The following is a 15,612-nucleotide window of genomic DNA, read 5'->3' on the forward strand; positions in this document are numbered from 1 at the left end:
AATTCAGATATAGCAAAATCATAAAGAAATACATTAAAATTAAGAGTGGCTAAGAATAAGTTAAGTAGGTACATAATTCTAAATATTAATTAATGTGGTTCTCATATTTTAGGAAGTTATAACGGAAGCAAATAATCCTCCCGCCCATATGTAACTAACTAATTGTCAAAATCAAGTACCTTACTTATTAATATTTAAAATATTGATAATCACTTATTAAAATTATAAATAGTGACTAACATAATATACTGATTTAAATAAATAAATATAATATCATGTAGCTTGTCCATTGACATCCGCTAACACCAAAGATATTTTACTTATACAGATCTGTTACGTTCATATATGTACTATTTTCCGGCTTAAATCTCTTCCGAACAATTTTCAAATTCAAAATTGCACGAATTGACAAATTTGACAGATAGATAAGTGAAACAAAAGATACAACTGCCATTTACATAAAAGAGACAGCTCTATTTTTAAACGTTGAACTGCAAAGTTTCTTGTGCGTGGAGAGTAACCTAAATAACCGTAGAGTGGACACTTGATACAAAAGTATTAGTAGGTAAGAAATGAAATAACTTATGTAAGAGTTAATTTTATTTATTGAAATTTTAACATTGAAATAATTAATAATGGAATATACTACATAAAATACATAATATTTTATGTATACCTTCAAAAATATTTAATTTGTTTCTTTTCTTTCTCTTTGAAATTTTGTGTATATTTTCTTACCTAACCTAAAAAAACAGTATTTCTAACCTAAAAAAGATGCGTATTAAATAGAATACAAATAAACTGCAATTGTAGGCATTTAACTTTAAGTCACGGTCTAACAGACATGTGGCGAGTCTGCACTAACTACTCTTAGATATCTGCAGCGCAACCATCCTTATCGTTCTTGCGTCAAAACAAATGTAAATAATCGAGGTATTTATTGCATACAAGACATGCGGTAAGAAATTCCATGTCTTTTGTTTACTTTCGAGTCATAATTGGTACATTTTCGAAACACACACGACGGCATTTTTAATTATTATTTAGGTAAGACAAGACGCGGCAACACGCGGCACGTTCGTGACTGCCACAGATTACTAGTATATATTTGGTGACTGCGCTCGATGCAGACAAACAACAGACGGCCGCCGTACCTATTTCAATCTTCACAACGCGCGCGGTAGTACTAACTACTAACATATTACATAATATCTGCTTTGAGTTTTTCATATCAAATCATTGCTTTTATATCAATGATGTGGCGCTAATGTTTTTTCGTGTTTATTTTTGTACGAAAGTGCGCCATGTCATTTGCTAAAGATAAAGAAGTTTTAAGTCAAAAAGCATTATAAACTACGTTTAAGTAACATAATTGAACTTTATAAAGATAATGCCGTACCTTTGGAGTAAAAATGGCAGAAATTATCATCATCATAATATTAATACCCTTTTTACGAAAAATGGGGAAACGTAGGTGCATGAAAATAAAACTATAACTGTGCAAAAGCACAGTTATAGTTTATATGGTGAAGGAGTGCATCGATGATCGAACTAATTATGCTTTTATCATACATTTTTTAACAAATAAAACATAACACACACTACAACACACACACATGAGAAATGACAGATTTTTGAGTGACAAGCATATACATACGAATTATACACTTTTATTTATGGTTGAAGTGTGAAAATATTGGTGAAAATGGATTATAGTTTTTTTAATTGAATCTAGGATACTATTAGACAATGCTTACACGGTCAGTCTGAGATCAGCTGAGGCCTGAGTCCCAGAGACAAGAGTTGAAAAAAAAACTGATAAAATCAATATCTTTTACAAAATATAGGTAGTAGTCCTAATGCCCTTGAACTTCGACCATTGGGCAAACTCTAGTTACAATATGAATACATGATAAATACAAAGACTTCTATTTAAACTGAGGTAGACATGCCATACTCTACGAAATGACATTTGAAAAGCAATCCTAAAACAATACACTCAAAACATTACACACACAAACAAAAATGTATCTTCGTAGTCAGGGGCGAGATGCCAATATTATTTTGTAACAAGAGTGACAAGGATGGTCTATGGTGTTCTGTTATAATACCGAACGCAAGCGTAAGGGAACATACCCATACTACGTGACCCATTTAGGGACGGGTCTTCAAAATACTACGCTCAGTCACAAGGGGTCTAGAGTTTTGTCATGTAGTCAATTCGACGAAAGAAACGTCATACGAATTTTTTTATCTCGCAATTTAATACTTGACACTGGCATTTATTATAGTTATTTATATGCTATTGCCAACAGCCACTAAAAAAACAGGCACTTCTGTCACTTGTCAGGCATTTTGAAATTTGGTGAAGCTGTAAAGCTTGGTGATAATTTATAATATTTGATGTTCGATTACAATTTGAACTACAGTCGTGACTAAAATAGCTAGTATGTGCCATCGAGGAAATTGAATCCTAAATCCTAGGTAGTTGACAGAACAACGTCATGTAGTCGGATCACGTCAATTCCATGTTAATTGTGATCTGTCGGTTGGGTTTAACTTTAAACGCGAACAAATAACTAGGTCCGCTATCTGCCTAGAAATTAATTTCTCTAATATATTTTCGACTATTATATATATATACACACCCGGTATATATATACAGTGTGTAACAAAAATAAGTGATAATACTTTAGGGTGTATACGTGTTCCTTGTAGAGAGTTCACTGTGAAAGTAGCAGCGCTGAAAGACGAAAATTTTTTTTTCACTTTTGTATGGACAAGGGCCCGAGCGTCACGAGTTTCCCCATACAAAAGTGTAAAAAATTTTTGGTCTTTCAGCGCTGCTACTTTCACAGTGAACTCTCTACAAAGAACACGTACCCATCCTAAAGTATTATCACTTATTTTTGTTACTACATTCTGTATATACAGGGTGTAATAAGACCACTTCCGATAACTTTGGGGTATGATTATACTACATTTTCTGATTACGAATATGTATTTTTTTTTAATTTTTTTTTATTTATTTTTTATTTTTTATTCTTTATTTTTTTATAATTAAAACCCTTTAAACATGATAATAAACCACATAGAAAAATATTTTAAAATATTTTTTTTTAATTTTATTATTTTTATCCCAATAAGCATTTGCAAGCACGCGGTCAACGTTCTCGTGTTCCGAGTACAAACCCGAGAACGTTGACCGCGTTAATCAGCTGTTAGCTCCGGCCTACGCACGCTAAGTCGAAAGGTCGTATGCGACGAATGACGATACACCACGAGTTACGACAGAACACACAGAAACCCTAATGTATGTGGTGTCTTTTCAATTTCAAACCCATGAAGGTCACCATGACGTGGAACTTAGAACTCTGACCTCTGACCTCTCATCTAAGCTACTTGCAGTGTTAAGAGTTTAATGGTAGCTCATGTAGAAAACTGTAAGTAACTGTCTGTGCATGTGTCACAACTTACGACAGTATGGCAAACTTCTAAGATAATTAGACTAGTTAAAAAGTAACGAAACCTATGCGGATGAACTGTTTATCCGCAATCGTCACTTATCAATCGAAATAACAGATGATACACGAAAAAGCCTCAAACATAAAACTGGCAATTAACTTACGTGAAAAATGTTAAGTTCAAGTGTTCTTACTTCTTTATGCATTTTGAAAATAGTCCTTAACACCAAGCAATAAGACCAGTCACCACCAAGAATGTCAAAAACACTTCTCGTTAACAAAATGTATCACACCACAAAGTATTTTATTACAGTTGTAATAATAATCAATTATTAACACTTTACACAATACTACCACGTTTTGATACTTGAAGTAATTGTTAAAAAATCAAACTTATCTCCTAACAACTCTAACAACCTATTACCTCAATGCTCAAATGGCTACTAAATTAAAAAATCTATTTTAATTTTTGAAATAATGTTCGTCGTGTATCGACTTTCGGAAGTAGTCAAAAGACACCGAACGGCGGCTTGCTTTGATCGCGGCGCCGACAAAGCGCGCCGCTCTGCAGGTGCACGACGCACGTGTCGCTAATCCATTTCAAGGACAATCTAAGTGTTGTACCCTTTAAATTCAATACTATTTAGTCGATATTTAAATTACCATTAAATAATAAAAATTATAACTATTATTTAGTAGATCTCATCTCATTTTTTAAATTCGATACCTATATTACCGTGATAAAGTGATTGTTATACCGTGGTACGCGTTATGCGCGTCTACGTATGCGCGTATAAGCGTCTACGTACCAATGAAAGTACTTTAATAATACTTACCTAATTAATTAAATAACTTTTTTAACGCTTCTGTACTGAAAATCGTTTATTCATTAACCAAGATTAGCACATTTACGTTAACAATTAAAAATAAGCAATCACAAGAGGCCAGCGGGAACATAAACATCGCTGGTATGACCGTTTGAGTGAGGCGCGGAGGATCGCGTGATCGAAGAGGCGCGAATTTCACAGCGCGCCGCTTGATTGTCAAAATCGCACTGACTGGCCAGCGGACCCCGCGCGGGCGCCGGAGCGGTCCGCGGCGTTCGAGGCGTGGGAGGGGAGGTGTTATAGGGATGGATCCTGGTGATGCAATAGGGATGTACCCGATTTTTAAAACCCCGCGTTATATCCTCCCCCTCTAGCCTAACTAGGCGCCTCGCCGTTGGGCTAGTTATCTAAGTATCTACGTGGCCTTCCACGTTTACGTTTCTCCCGGACGGGAGGTTCTACCTGGCCTGAGAAGGGCGTGAGATGCGAAACGTGATATTTACCCACGTCCCCCCCGGTCTGAACGTTCTTCAACATATAAGTTGTTGGGCTGGCAATACTACCGATTTGATATGGGCCGTCACGGCGTGGTATGAACTTTGCGGATTGTCCGCGCCCTGCATCGTTTGGCCCCTGAGTCTTCAGAAGGACAAGATCCCCTACCTGATAGTCTGGAGGCGTCCTGCGCTTCTTGTCAGCATTATCCTTCTGGACGGCCTGAGCCCTCTCGTGAGTGTCTCTGGCGTCATCCAGGGTCGCGGCCATTTTCTTTAAGTAGGGAGTGATACCTGGGACGAAGTTATCCACCTCCAAGATAGCCCTCATGTCCGTGGCGGAGTCATAAGGAGCTCGCAGCTCTCTTCCAAAAGTTAATTGCGCCGGCGAGTACCCTGTACTGCTGGTAACGGCGGAATTCATCGCGAACCTTACCGCAGCGAGGTGTAAATCCCAGGTGTCATGATCCTGGCCCACAAGAATAGCAAGTTGAGCCTTGAGGTCCCTGTTCTTGCGCTCGATCGGGTTGGCCTCCGGATGGTAGAATGGCGTGAGCGACTGGCTGATCCCTAAAACATGACATACCTGCTGCATGACTTCGCTCACAAATTGCACGCCGTTGTCACTGATGAGGCGGCGTGGCACACCATACCTGAGGAAAACCTCGTTGGCTAACGTCTGCGCACACTCGACGCTGGTGGCATTCTCGAGTGGAAACAATTCCACCCAGCGCGAGCAGACGTCCTCCACGATCAGGATCCACCTGTTTCTTCTTGGGGTCTCAACCAATGGGCCGAATAGGTCCACCGAGACAACTTCGAATCTTCTCGATACGGCAGGGGTTTGCAGCAGCCCCGCTGGTTTCCGATTGTCGGCCTTATACCTCTGGCAGGGCACACATTCTTTAATATAATTAGTCACGAACGTGCGCATGCCAGGCCAATAGTAGCGAGACCGAACGCGGCTCAAGGTGCGTTCCACTCCGAAGTGACCTGCTGTAGGTGCATCATGGAGGTCAGCCATCACTTGCCTGCGTTCGTGCTCGGGCACAACCAAACATGCGTCTTCTCCGTCGTCGGACTCCAAACTGTACCTATAAAGGATTCCGTCGGAAAGTGTATATCCGCGGTCGGACCATGGTCTCCCCCTAGAGGGTTCGTCGGACTCCAAGTCCTCAATAATCTTGCGAACCTCTGGGTCCATCAGTTGATTGTCACGGACGTCACCACTGCTCCGTTTCGGCAGATCAACAACGGTGAGACATATGTCGCATACCGGGTCCTGCGAACAAACGGGCCGCGAAAGCGTGTCTGCGACCACATTTGAACGTCCGGGTGTGTATTCAATACTTAGGTCGAACTCTTGCAGAGTTAGGGCCCACCTGGCCAGTCGGCCGCTAGGTGACCTCTGACTCATCAGCCAACGCAAGGGCTGATGATCCGTTCTAACAATAACCTTCGCGGTTTCCACATAACCGCGGAACTTACACAAAGCCCACACGACAGCGAGAGCCTCCCGCTCAGTCGTCGAGTAATTCCTCTCGGCACTGGTGAGAAGTCGGCTTGCGTACTCGATCGGCCTCTCATCGGAGCCCTCCCCCTGCATGAGAACGGCCCCGAGGCAATATCCACTACTGTCAGTGCAGAGAATGAATGGCCTTGCCTCATCTGCCTGACGCAATATGGGAGCGGATACGAGGAGAGATTTAATGCGCTCGAACGCTTTCTGTTGCTCGGCGTCCCATCGCCAAACGTTCGTCTTCTTCAGGAGGTTAGTGAGGGGCCGTGCAATCTCTGCGTAATTCGGTATAAAACGTCGGAACCAACTCGACGTTTGCAGAAAACATTTGAGGTGTTTCACATTTGTGGGCACTAGCATGTTATCTACCGCCGCGGTTTTGTCCGGATCCACCTGGATTCCGCCTGGTGCGATAACATGGCCCAGGAACTTGACCGACTCTCGGGCGAAATGACTCTTGTCTCTATTGACTCGTAGCTTAAATAAGGCCAGCCGGTCGAAGACGGCCTTCAAGTCCGCCAGGTGCCTCTCGAAGGGACCTGGTGACAGGAGGACCAGGTCATCCAAGTAGGACAGCAGTTCTACTCCCTTCAGGTTTGAACGGAACCTGTCCATCAACCTTTGAAAAGTGGCCCCGGAATTCCGTAGGCCCATCGGCATCCGTTTGAATCTGAAGGTTCCGAGCGGTGTTGTGAACGCCGACTTGTCCTGATCCTCAGGGCAAAGGCTGACCTGATGGTACCCTGACCTCAGGTCAAGGGTTGTCATGTATTCACTGGATTTGGCCGCGTGCAGGATGTCCTCAATGCGCGGGAGTGGATAACGGTCTGGCTCGGTTACCGCGTTGAGCCTCCGGTAATCCACACACATCCTCAAGCTTCCATCTTTCTTGGCCACGAGGACGACATTCGAGGCCCAAGGAGACTCGCATTCCTCGATTACGTCGTCACGTAACAACTTGTCTAGTTCCCTCTGCAACGCCTCCTTCCGTTTCTGGGACATCCTGTACGGCGGGTTAGCAATGGGCTCCTGGTCTGGACTCACCTTTATACGGTGGGTGGCGAACTCCGTGGCAGGACCGTGGCGCGCAAATTGGGCCGTTCTGTCACTGATGAATTCGTTGAGAGTGCGCCTTTCCTCCTCTGACAACTTCGTTCCTTCATCTTCGCGCAACGAGAGCTGCGCGGTGTCGGCGCGCAACAGCTCCGTGTCAGCTGGGCTAAGGGAGTAGGTATATACAAAGTCATGCGAAAGTTCGGGATCATCCGCGAACATCCACTTACCTCGAGCAACATCCAGTACCATACCGGCCCGGGATAAGAACTCGACACCCAATAGTGTTCTAGTCTCGTCCCCGGGCAGTACCAGGAACTCACTCGTTACCTCATGACCTTCAATCGTGACTGTGACCTCAGCTGACAACAAGTCCCGCAACATCTGAGACCCGTCAGCCAAACGTACAGCGCGGCGGGATTCGATAAATTGTACTCCCGCGTCGACTAAAATTCGGTGCAACATAGGACTCGCGATGCAGTGTGTAGCACCCGTGTCGACTATTGCCACACCGTTACGACCCATAACACGAATATTCACCATAGGGTGCGATGAATTTTCGCACACGACTGTACTACCTAAATGTACATGTGTGTCACTACCTTTATCGGAACAATAACAAAAATCGCGACTCGACGTAACATCCCTATTCGAGTCGGTATAATTAAATGTCGCACTATTGAGCCCCGTCCCCTCTTTTTTTCGCCGGCATCGAAGTCGACGTTCCCGGGTTACAAACATCACATTTCGCCCTCACGACACCAGTCTTACCGCAACCATAACATCGGACAACTTTAGGTGAACTATAACTGGGGTCGTTACCCTTATTACCTATTTGGGAAGTTTTCTCGCGATTACGGCACTCATCACTAATATGACCGAAAGCTCTACAATAGCTGCAACGCGGCCTGTTTTTATTACGCGTAGCGACAGTACTCGTGCAAGGCGAATTGGATCGCGCGGGGTGCTGGCCAGTAGAAGTAGGTATAGTTTGCGACTTACGTGTTTTAATAATATCGGGACTTACTTGATATTCCTTCATGTTATCCTCCGCGATCCTCGTGTTACACAGTAACTCATCTAAACTACTTACAGACTCGCGGGGCACTCTTTTCTTAAGTCTATTACATAACAAACCGTAACACATATCTACTTGCATAACTTCGTCTACTTTATAGGGCAACTTAGCGAATAGAGCGCGCACTTTACACAACATAACTTCGGCGCGTTCGTTATCTTGTTGTTCGGACGCGAAAATCTGTCTAAATATTTTGTATGCCGGTTGAGCGACGCCGTAGATTGCGCGGAGTCGTGCGAGCGCGTCGTGCCACGTCGCGACCGACGACTTGACGCCTCTCCACCATATCGCTGCGTCGCCTTCCAGGAGCATTGGTAATCCACGGAGAGCATGCTCGTCGCTGACGGCTGCGCAGTCCTTGAATATCTCGACGGCGTCGAGGAATGCCTCCAATACTTCGCCGTCATGGGATGACCCGTCGAATCTGGCGGTGCACTTCGTGAAGTTGCCGCCGGGCGCACATGCTGATGACGTCGACGCCACCGGGGTAGAAGCCCTGAAGTCTCCGGCGGATGTCATCAGTGAGCTGATAAGGGTTCTGTTCGCTTCAGCTTGAGCGCGTGTGATGCTATCTACCAGCGTAGATAGAAATTGCTCGGGGAGTTGGTATGCTGGTGCCTGCGGTTGTCTCGTTCCTACCACAGGTTGCTCAGCGCGACCGAACTCGCCGGTAGTGTCTTCGTCGCCGGTCTCGGTTGGCGTGCCGTCGCCATCTTGTTGACGATGCCGGAGCGCGTCCTGCCGTGTTCTCGTCATCGTACGCGAACCAAACGCGAACGGATAATCACGTAGGAGGTCCGTGCTTCTGCCACACAAGCGGGTTAGGTATTTACCTACACGATTTTACGTAATTATGTACGTAAAAATGTCCGAGCCGCGGGATTCGGGCCCCACGTTGGGCGCCAGTTTAACGCTTCTGTACTGAAAATCGTTTATTCATTAACCAAGATTAGCACATTTACGTTAACAATTAAAAATAAGCAATCACAAGAGGCCAGCGGGAACATAAACATCGCTGGTATGACCGTTTGAGTGAGGCGCGGAGGATCGCGTGATCGAAGAGGCGCGAATTTCACAGCGCGCCGCTTGATTGTCAAAATCGCACTGACTGGCCAGCGGACCCCGCGCGGGCGCCGGAGCGGTCCGCGGCGTTCGAGGCGTGGGAGGGGAGGTGTTATAGGGATGGATCCTGGTGATGCAATAGGGATGTACCCGATTTTTAAAACCCCGCGTTATACTTTTAATTATTGTCGCTTTTCTTAATATTGAGTAGGTATTTGTTTATTTTTAGTTTGACAGTAATCAATACGTACTCGTATGTAAAACAATTAATACGATTTATCGATAATACTGTGTATTTTTACAGATGTGTAAATCGGATGATGATCGGATGTGAATTATGATTTATTTTCCTTTTTGGCCGGAAGTAAAAACTGAGTACTTATTTTTGAGTAAAAAGCTGAGAAACGGTAATTAATAAATTGTAACATTTTGTTAAATCGTGAAAACTATTGTAATTTAATAATCATTACAATATTGATGGCTTATTCACTACCTACGTGCTAGGGTATAGGGCACACCACGATCAGCTGTTTTGCCTTAACTCATGACTGGCGCAGAGCCGCGCGCGCGGTATGCGTAATATATATATATATATATATATATATATATATATATATATATATATATATATATATATATATATATATATATATATATATATATATATATATATATATATATATATATATATAATATGTAGAATGCGGAATATGTTAATGTTCAAATTAACTAGGTAATCTGCAGATTTCCTGATGCCATCCGGTAAAGTGTGAAATTTAAACCTAAAAGTTATTTTTTGTACTTTTCCAGTTACTTTGCATAGTAACGAATGGTACCATCGAGGAAATTGATTCCTAGGCAGTTGACGGACCTACGTAATATGGTCGGCTTATGTCAATTCAATGTTAGCTGTCATCGGTCGGATGGGTTTGATAAAACGCGACCAAATTACTTAGGTCCGCGATCTGCCTAGGAATCAACTACACTGATAGTACATCGTTGAATTGCGGAAGACAGTGAACTAAACACTTTTGTTACGCTCCTTCGCTGGGACTGCACCCCTCTGTGTTTGACGATTTGGTCTGTTATAAACCAAAAATTTTTGAATTTTGAATTCTGACAAACGGTTGTGATAATGCAAATGATCAAGAACAAAGGATTTATACTGGAAAATTAATGCCTTTTATGTTCCTGTATTCAGGTTTCTAGGAATGCATTATAATGTTCTTGAAGTGCTTTTTAAGTGTTTATTAATTTTCAGATAGTTTTTACGGATTATTTTCTGGGATAATGTACGTTTATCGATTTGTACTCACAACTTACACAAAACAAAGTACCTGGATGACCGAGCTTTGCTCGGTATAGCAAACACTCATTGACTTCGTGTTACTTAACAACGCCATAGCTGTTGTGGTGAAAAAGTCCATACACTTTGACAACTACAAGGTGAAAGCTATTATAGCGCCACTTTGACAGTTGCCAACCCCATTCACCCCATGCATATTTTTCAGGATTATTCCTATGATTTACACTGCAATCGCTCACAGAACAAGTTATTATTGTTATATATTATAATAGTATTTGTTGAAAATAACAAACGCAAATAACCAAAGGGCATAAAAACGGGTGCCGAGTTTTTATGACCTGTCAAATAAAAGTGGTCACAGTTCATATTACACTACCACTCTCTTTTCATCTTGTTATAATTCCATAAAGGATTTTCTGCATTATAAATTTATGCCTACGACCTACACGGTGGACTGCCATGCGGGATAGTGAATGGGCCCTTTAAATGGAAATATATTCTCTATGGTCAACCGTCAATGTGTCAAATACTCAGTCAAAATGTCAATTTTGTGACTAAAACGTAGTGATTATATTCTCTTTGTTTGTGACCGAACTCCGAACAAATTTAAACTAGTAATCTGTGACTCCGAAGATATCAATGGAAATTGGAAAAAGTCCATGATTTTTTCGTTTTTGATAATATTTTTCCTCACTTTTCTATTTTTGTTGTTTTAAATAAAGCGTACATTTTTACATTACATAACCTTCGTCGTGAATTGCGTTACATGTGCGTTGCTCGTATCAAAATTCTGTAAAATATGCTTTGTCTACGAGCGGTAAGTATTTGATAAAATGTTCCAAACCTATTTATTCTCAGTCATATTTCAATATTATCTTTTATTTTCAGCTTGTTCAGCATGTCAGGCAAGCACAACGAGCCCTGCTATCTAGCAGCACAACAAGTTCCGTAGACACAACTTACATGGAAATTCCTGTGTACGACATTAATAAACCTCAAACATTAGAGAATAGAAAAGCGAGGTACGAAAATAATTATTGTTAACATTAATTACTCGGCTGTCGCATAGCAATTGAAAATCTATTGTGTCTGCGATTCCCACGATCAAAGTATTAACACCTCGATCGTGGAAAAACCAGACACAATAGCTTATCTATTGTTATCGCGGTCGCCGGTGACCGCTTGGGGCTTGAGCCATTAATTCATGATTTTCAGGTTGCTGTACCAGTCTCGTAAACGGGGAATGCTAGAGAATGGCCTTCTATTGAGTACATTTGCCAAGAAGCATTTGTCCAATTTTGATGAAAAGCAAACAATGATGTATGATCGCCTCATTAACTCACCGTCTAATGATTGGGATATCTTCTACTGGATTGTTGAGAAGCAACCTACACCCAAGGAGTTTGATAATGAAATTATGGATTTACTGAAGAAACATGCTAAAAACGAGGACAAAACAGCACTTTCCCAGCCACCCCTATATTAAATAGATCATATTTCAAAAAATCTGTTTAACTGTTATGGGTAATTATTACATCTTTATAATATAGTCTGGGTTCCCTAGAACAATTTTTTTTATTACTTTTATGCTAATTTTTGTGAGTAGCTTCATTGATAAGACAAACAACAATTTTATTTGCAAAAAATCTCGAAAGTGGCAAAAATTCTCTGGTTAAGGTTCAGTTTTAGGGTTCCGTTGTCAACCAAGTTTTGTTGATTACAGAACCCTAAAACGAAACCCTAACCAGCTGATTTTTTGTATATTGATAGGGTAATGGTTATATTATTTAAGAGTAACATTGTCCTACAAACAAACAAACAAATATACATTATTGTGCACAAAAATTACAATAAAACTTCAATATTTAAAACGATACTTACATTTGATTTTAAATACAGTAATAATATTATATATAATAAAATAAATAATATAATATATACTAATAAATACAATGCATACTATAAAACAGCGGTCGGCAACATGCGGGCATCGGGCCACATGCATCCCGCAAATGTGTTACTTGTGGCCCGTGAATGTGTTATGAATAAGTTATATTAAGTATCAAAAACAATGTTTTCTAATATTGCCAATAGTAGTTGCCTCTTAAGAATGTAGCTGTTTCTGTCATTTTATAACACTAAACTTATTTCCCTTCAATATTTGTAGGTACTTATACTGAGCTTCTAGGGTTAATGCCTGCGGCCTGCCTTTAGTTTGTTTTGCCACCTTGTGGCCCTTGCCTACCAAAAGGTTGCAAATAATATTTCAGAACCATCAAATCAATATAAAATCCTTTCTATCTCTGTTAGCTACAACTTTCGAGATTTTTCGCAAATAAAATTGTTGTTTGTTTTATCAAAATCACAAAAAATTTGCTTGATAGTAATCACAACAAAATTTGTTCTGTTATCAAATATTTTCACCTTATAATATAGCAAAGCATTGCTAAAAGATACTTAATTGAAGAATGTATTTAGTATTTCTTGTCTAAATTATGATAGTATAGTTATTGCTTAATAAAAGTTTTATTTAACTGAATAACAGTTTTCATTTTTGACCTAGTATTTGTTATATTAGTGCGCAATTTTGCAATTAGGTATAAGACTTTTAAATATATAAGGGATAGGATATTTAATTTTTATTATTTGTTTATTTAAAAAATTAAAATAATATATATACTACATATTTTAATAAATAAGTCCAGGGATAAAACAAAAAAGATCCACGGATCTTCATATAAATCATTATTACATATTTTCTTCTTATGATAACAAAATATGAAGTTTTATTTTTGTGTGCATGTAGTAAGTTGTACCATAATATGTAAGTACAAGAAGTCATTAAGTACATGGAGATAATAGTATGTCGCTGAAAAGGCGAGTTCATGGGCCATAAGTATTTACAGAATGAAGTTCTTTGGCCCAATTTTTTAAAACATGTGTGATGTAATAAATAAATATTATGTGTTTATAGGAGTCAAGATCATCATGCTGAATGCTGCTACTGCAAAAGTATAACTTAATACAACACTATCATCATAATTGGTTGACCTATAAGGTATGTTATATTCTTTAAATGTATGTTCATTAAAGATGTTTCAATTAATTAATTATTATTATTATTGATCACAGAAAATGGATCTAGTTAGAACCGCCATGTTGCTCCAATTTGTATGAACCCGAGCGTGTCACTTTTTTCATACCTACTATGACGTCACAAGAGCGCTTTAGTGATGGGAATACCCGTACACGCGGAATCGATTCGAAGGCATCGCCGCGTCCCGTCTCTTTTGCAACTTTAATAGGTATATCGATTTTTAATCGATTATTATTCGAGTTAATATACAGAGGAATGATAAATCCAGGACAGCTAGTAATATATTATATTATTCTAAACTAAATCACTAAACAGGAACATAAATACATCTATACATCTATACATATAAATAAAATTGGAGTGTCTGTTTGTAATATTGAAAGAACCGTTTTTTACTAGATGCATATGAATGTATATAGGGTATATATGTCGTAGGATGATTTGATAAATCCGTGTTTTCGCGAAATCCCTAGAATTTTCGCGAAAATTCGATTTATCAAATCATCCTACGATGTCGTAGGATGATTTGATAAATACAGAGATAGAAATCCCTAGAATTTTCGCGAAAATTCGATTTATCAAATCATCCTACGATGTCGTAGGATGATTTGATAAATCGAATTTTCGCGAAAATTCTAGGGATTTCGCGAAAACACGGATTTATCAAATCATCCTACGACATATACACCAAAACAACATTTTTTACAATTTTTGTCTGTATGTTTGTCTGTCTGTCTGTCTGTTTGTTCCGGCTATTCTCTGAAATGGCTGGAGCGATTTTGACGGGACTTTTTTTGGCACATAGCTGATGTAGTAAGGCATAACTTAGGCTACTTTTTAACCGACTTCCGAAAAGGAGGAGGACATATTTCATTTTTTTTATATTGGTTCGCGGACAACTCCGTCGTTGGTAGACCGATTTCCAAAATGATTTTGTTGTTGTATGAGATGTAGCCCGAATTTAGTAACATGATCACAAAAGTGATGATCTGATGATGCAATCCATAAGAAATCGACAGGACTCCTTAAAATTTATATGGAAACATATAGTGATTTTACGTTTTTCTGAAGGATTTTAAGCTTAAACTACCAAAAAATGAGAATTTGCGCTGAAGTACACCCTGACTCCGAAGATGCTGTACAGAACTCTTGAATCCTTATAGATAAATGTTCGGCAATTTTGGCGTTGTTTCAGCAACTAAATGCATATTATTATGTCAATTCATCATCATCACTATAATTATTATGCCATGAATCATCACATTATTATCAAAAATCTTGCCTTTGATTATATTATTGTTCCACCGTTTGTTGACTGATTTTTAGGGTTCCGTATCCAAATGGCAAAAAACGGAACCCTTATAGATTCGTCATGTCTGTCTGTCTGTCTGTCCGTCCGTATGTCACAGCCACTTTTCTCCGAAACTATAAGAGCTATACTATTGAAACATGGTAAGATGTAATGTGTGAACCGCATTAAGATTTTGATACAAAAGTACAAAAATTATTTAAAATTTTAGGGGTCCCCATTGGTACAACTGAAAAAAAAAAACTTTTTTTTCATCTAATCTATGCGTGTGTATGGATAGGTCTTAAGTAGGGACATGATAATTCTAAAAAAAATATATGATGTACATTACTATAAAAACTACCAACGAAAATTGGTTTGAACGAGATCTAGCAGGTAGTTTTTTATACGTCAATATAAATGG

The 15,612-nt window shown here is 39.8% G+C and overlaps 1 protein-coding gene across 1 annotated transcript; it reads left to right on the forward strand.

Moving 5' to 3' along the window:
* The first annotated feature begins 11,463 nt into the window (after positions 1-11,463).
* Positions 11,464-13,342, forward strand: LOC121728666 (succinate dehydrogenase assembly factor 2-A, mitochondrial-like). Its single transcript, XM_042116892.1, has 4 exons — positions 11,464-11,620; positions 11,692-11,825; positions 12,019-12,341; positions 13,216-13,342. Exons 1-3 carry the CDS (start codon positions 11,603-11,605, stop codon positions 12,287-12,289), a joined length of 423 nt encoding a protein of 140 aa, XP_041972826.1. The 5' UTR covers positions 11,464-11,602; the 3' UTR covers positions 12,290-12,341; positions 13,216-13,342.
* Positions 13,343-15,612: the final 2,270 nt, after the last annotated feature.

Source organism: Aricia agestis, chromosome 7 (genome assembly GCF_905147365.1).
Source record: "Aricia agestis chromosome 7, ilAriAges1.1, whole genome shotgun sequence".
Classification (NCBI taxonomy): Eukaryota; Metazoa; Arthropoda; class Insecta; order Lepidoptera; family Lycaenidae; genus Aricia; species Aricia agestis.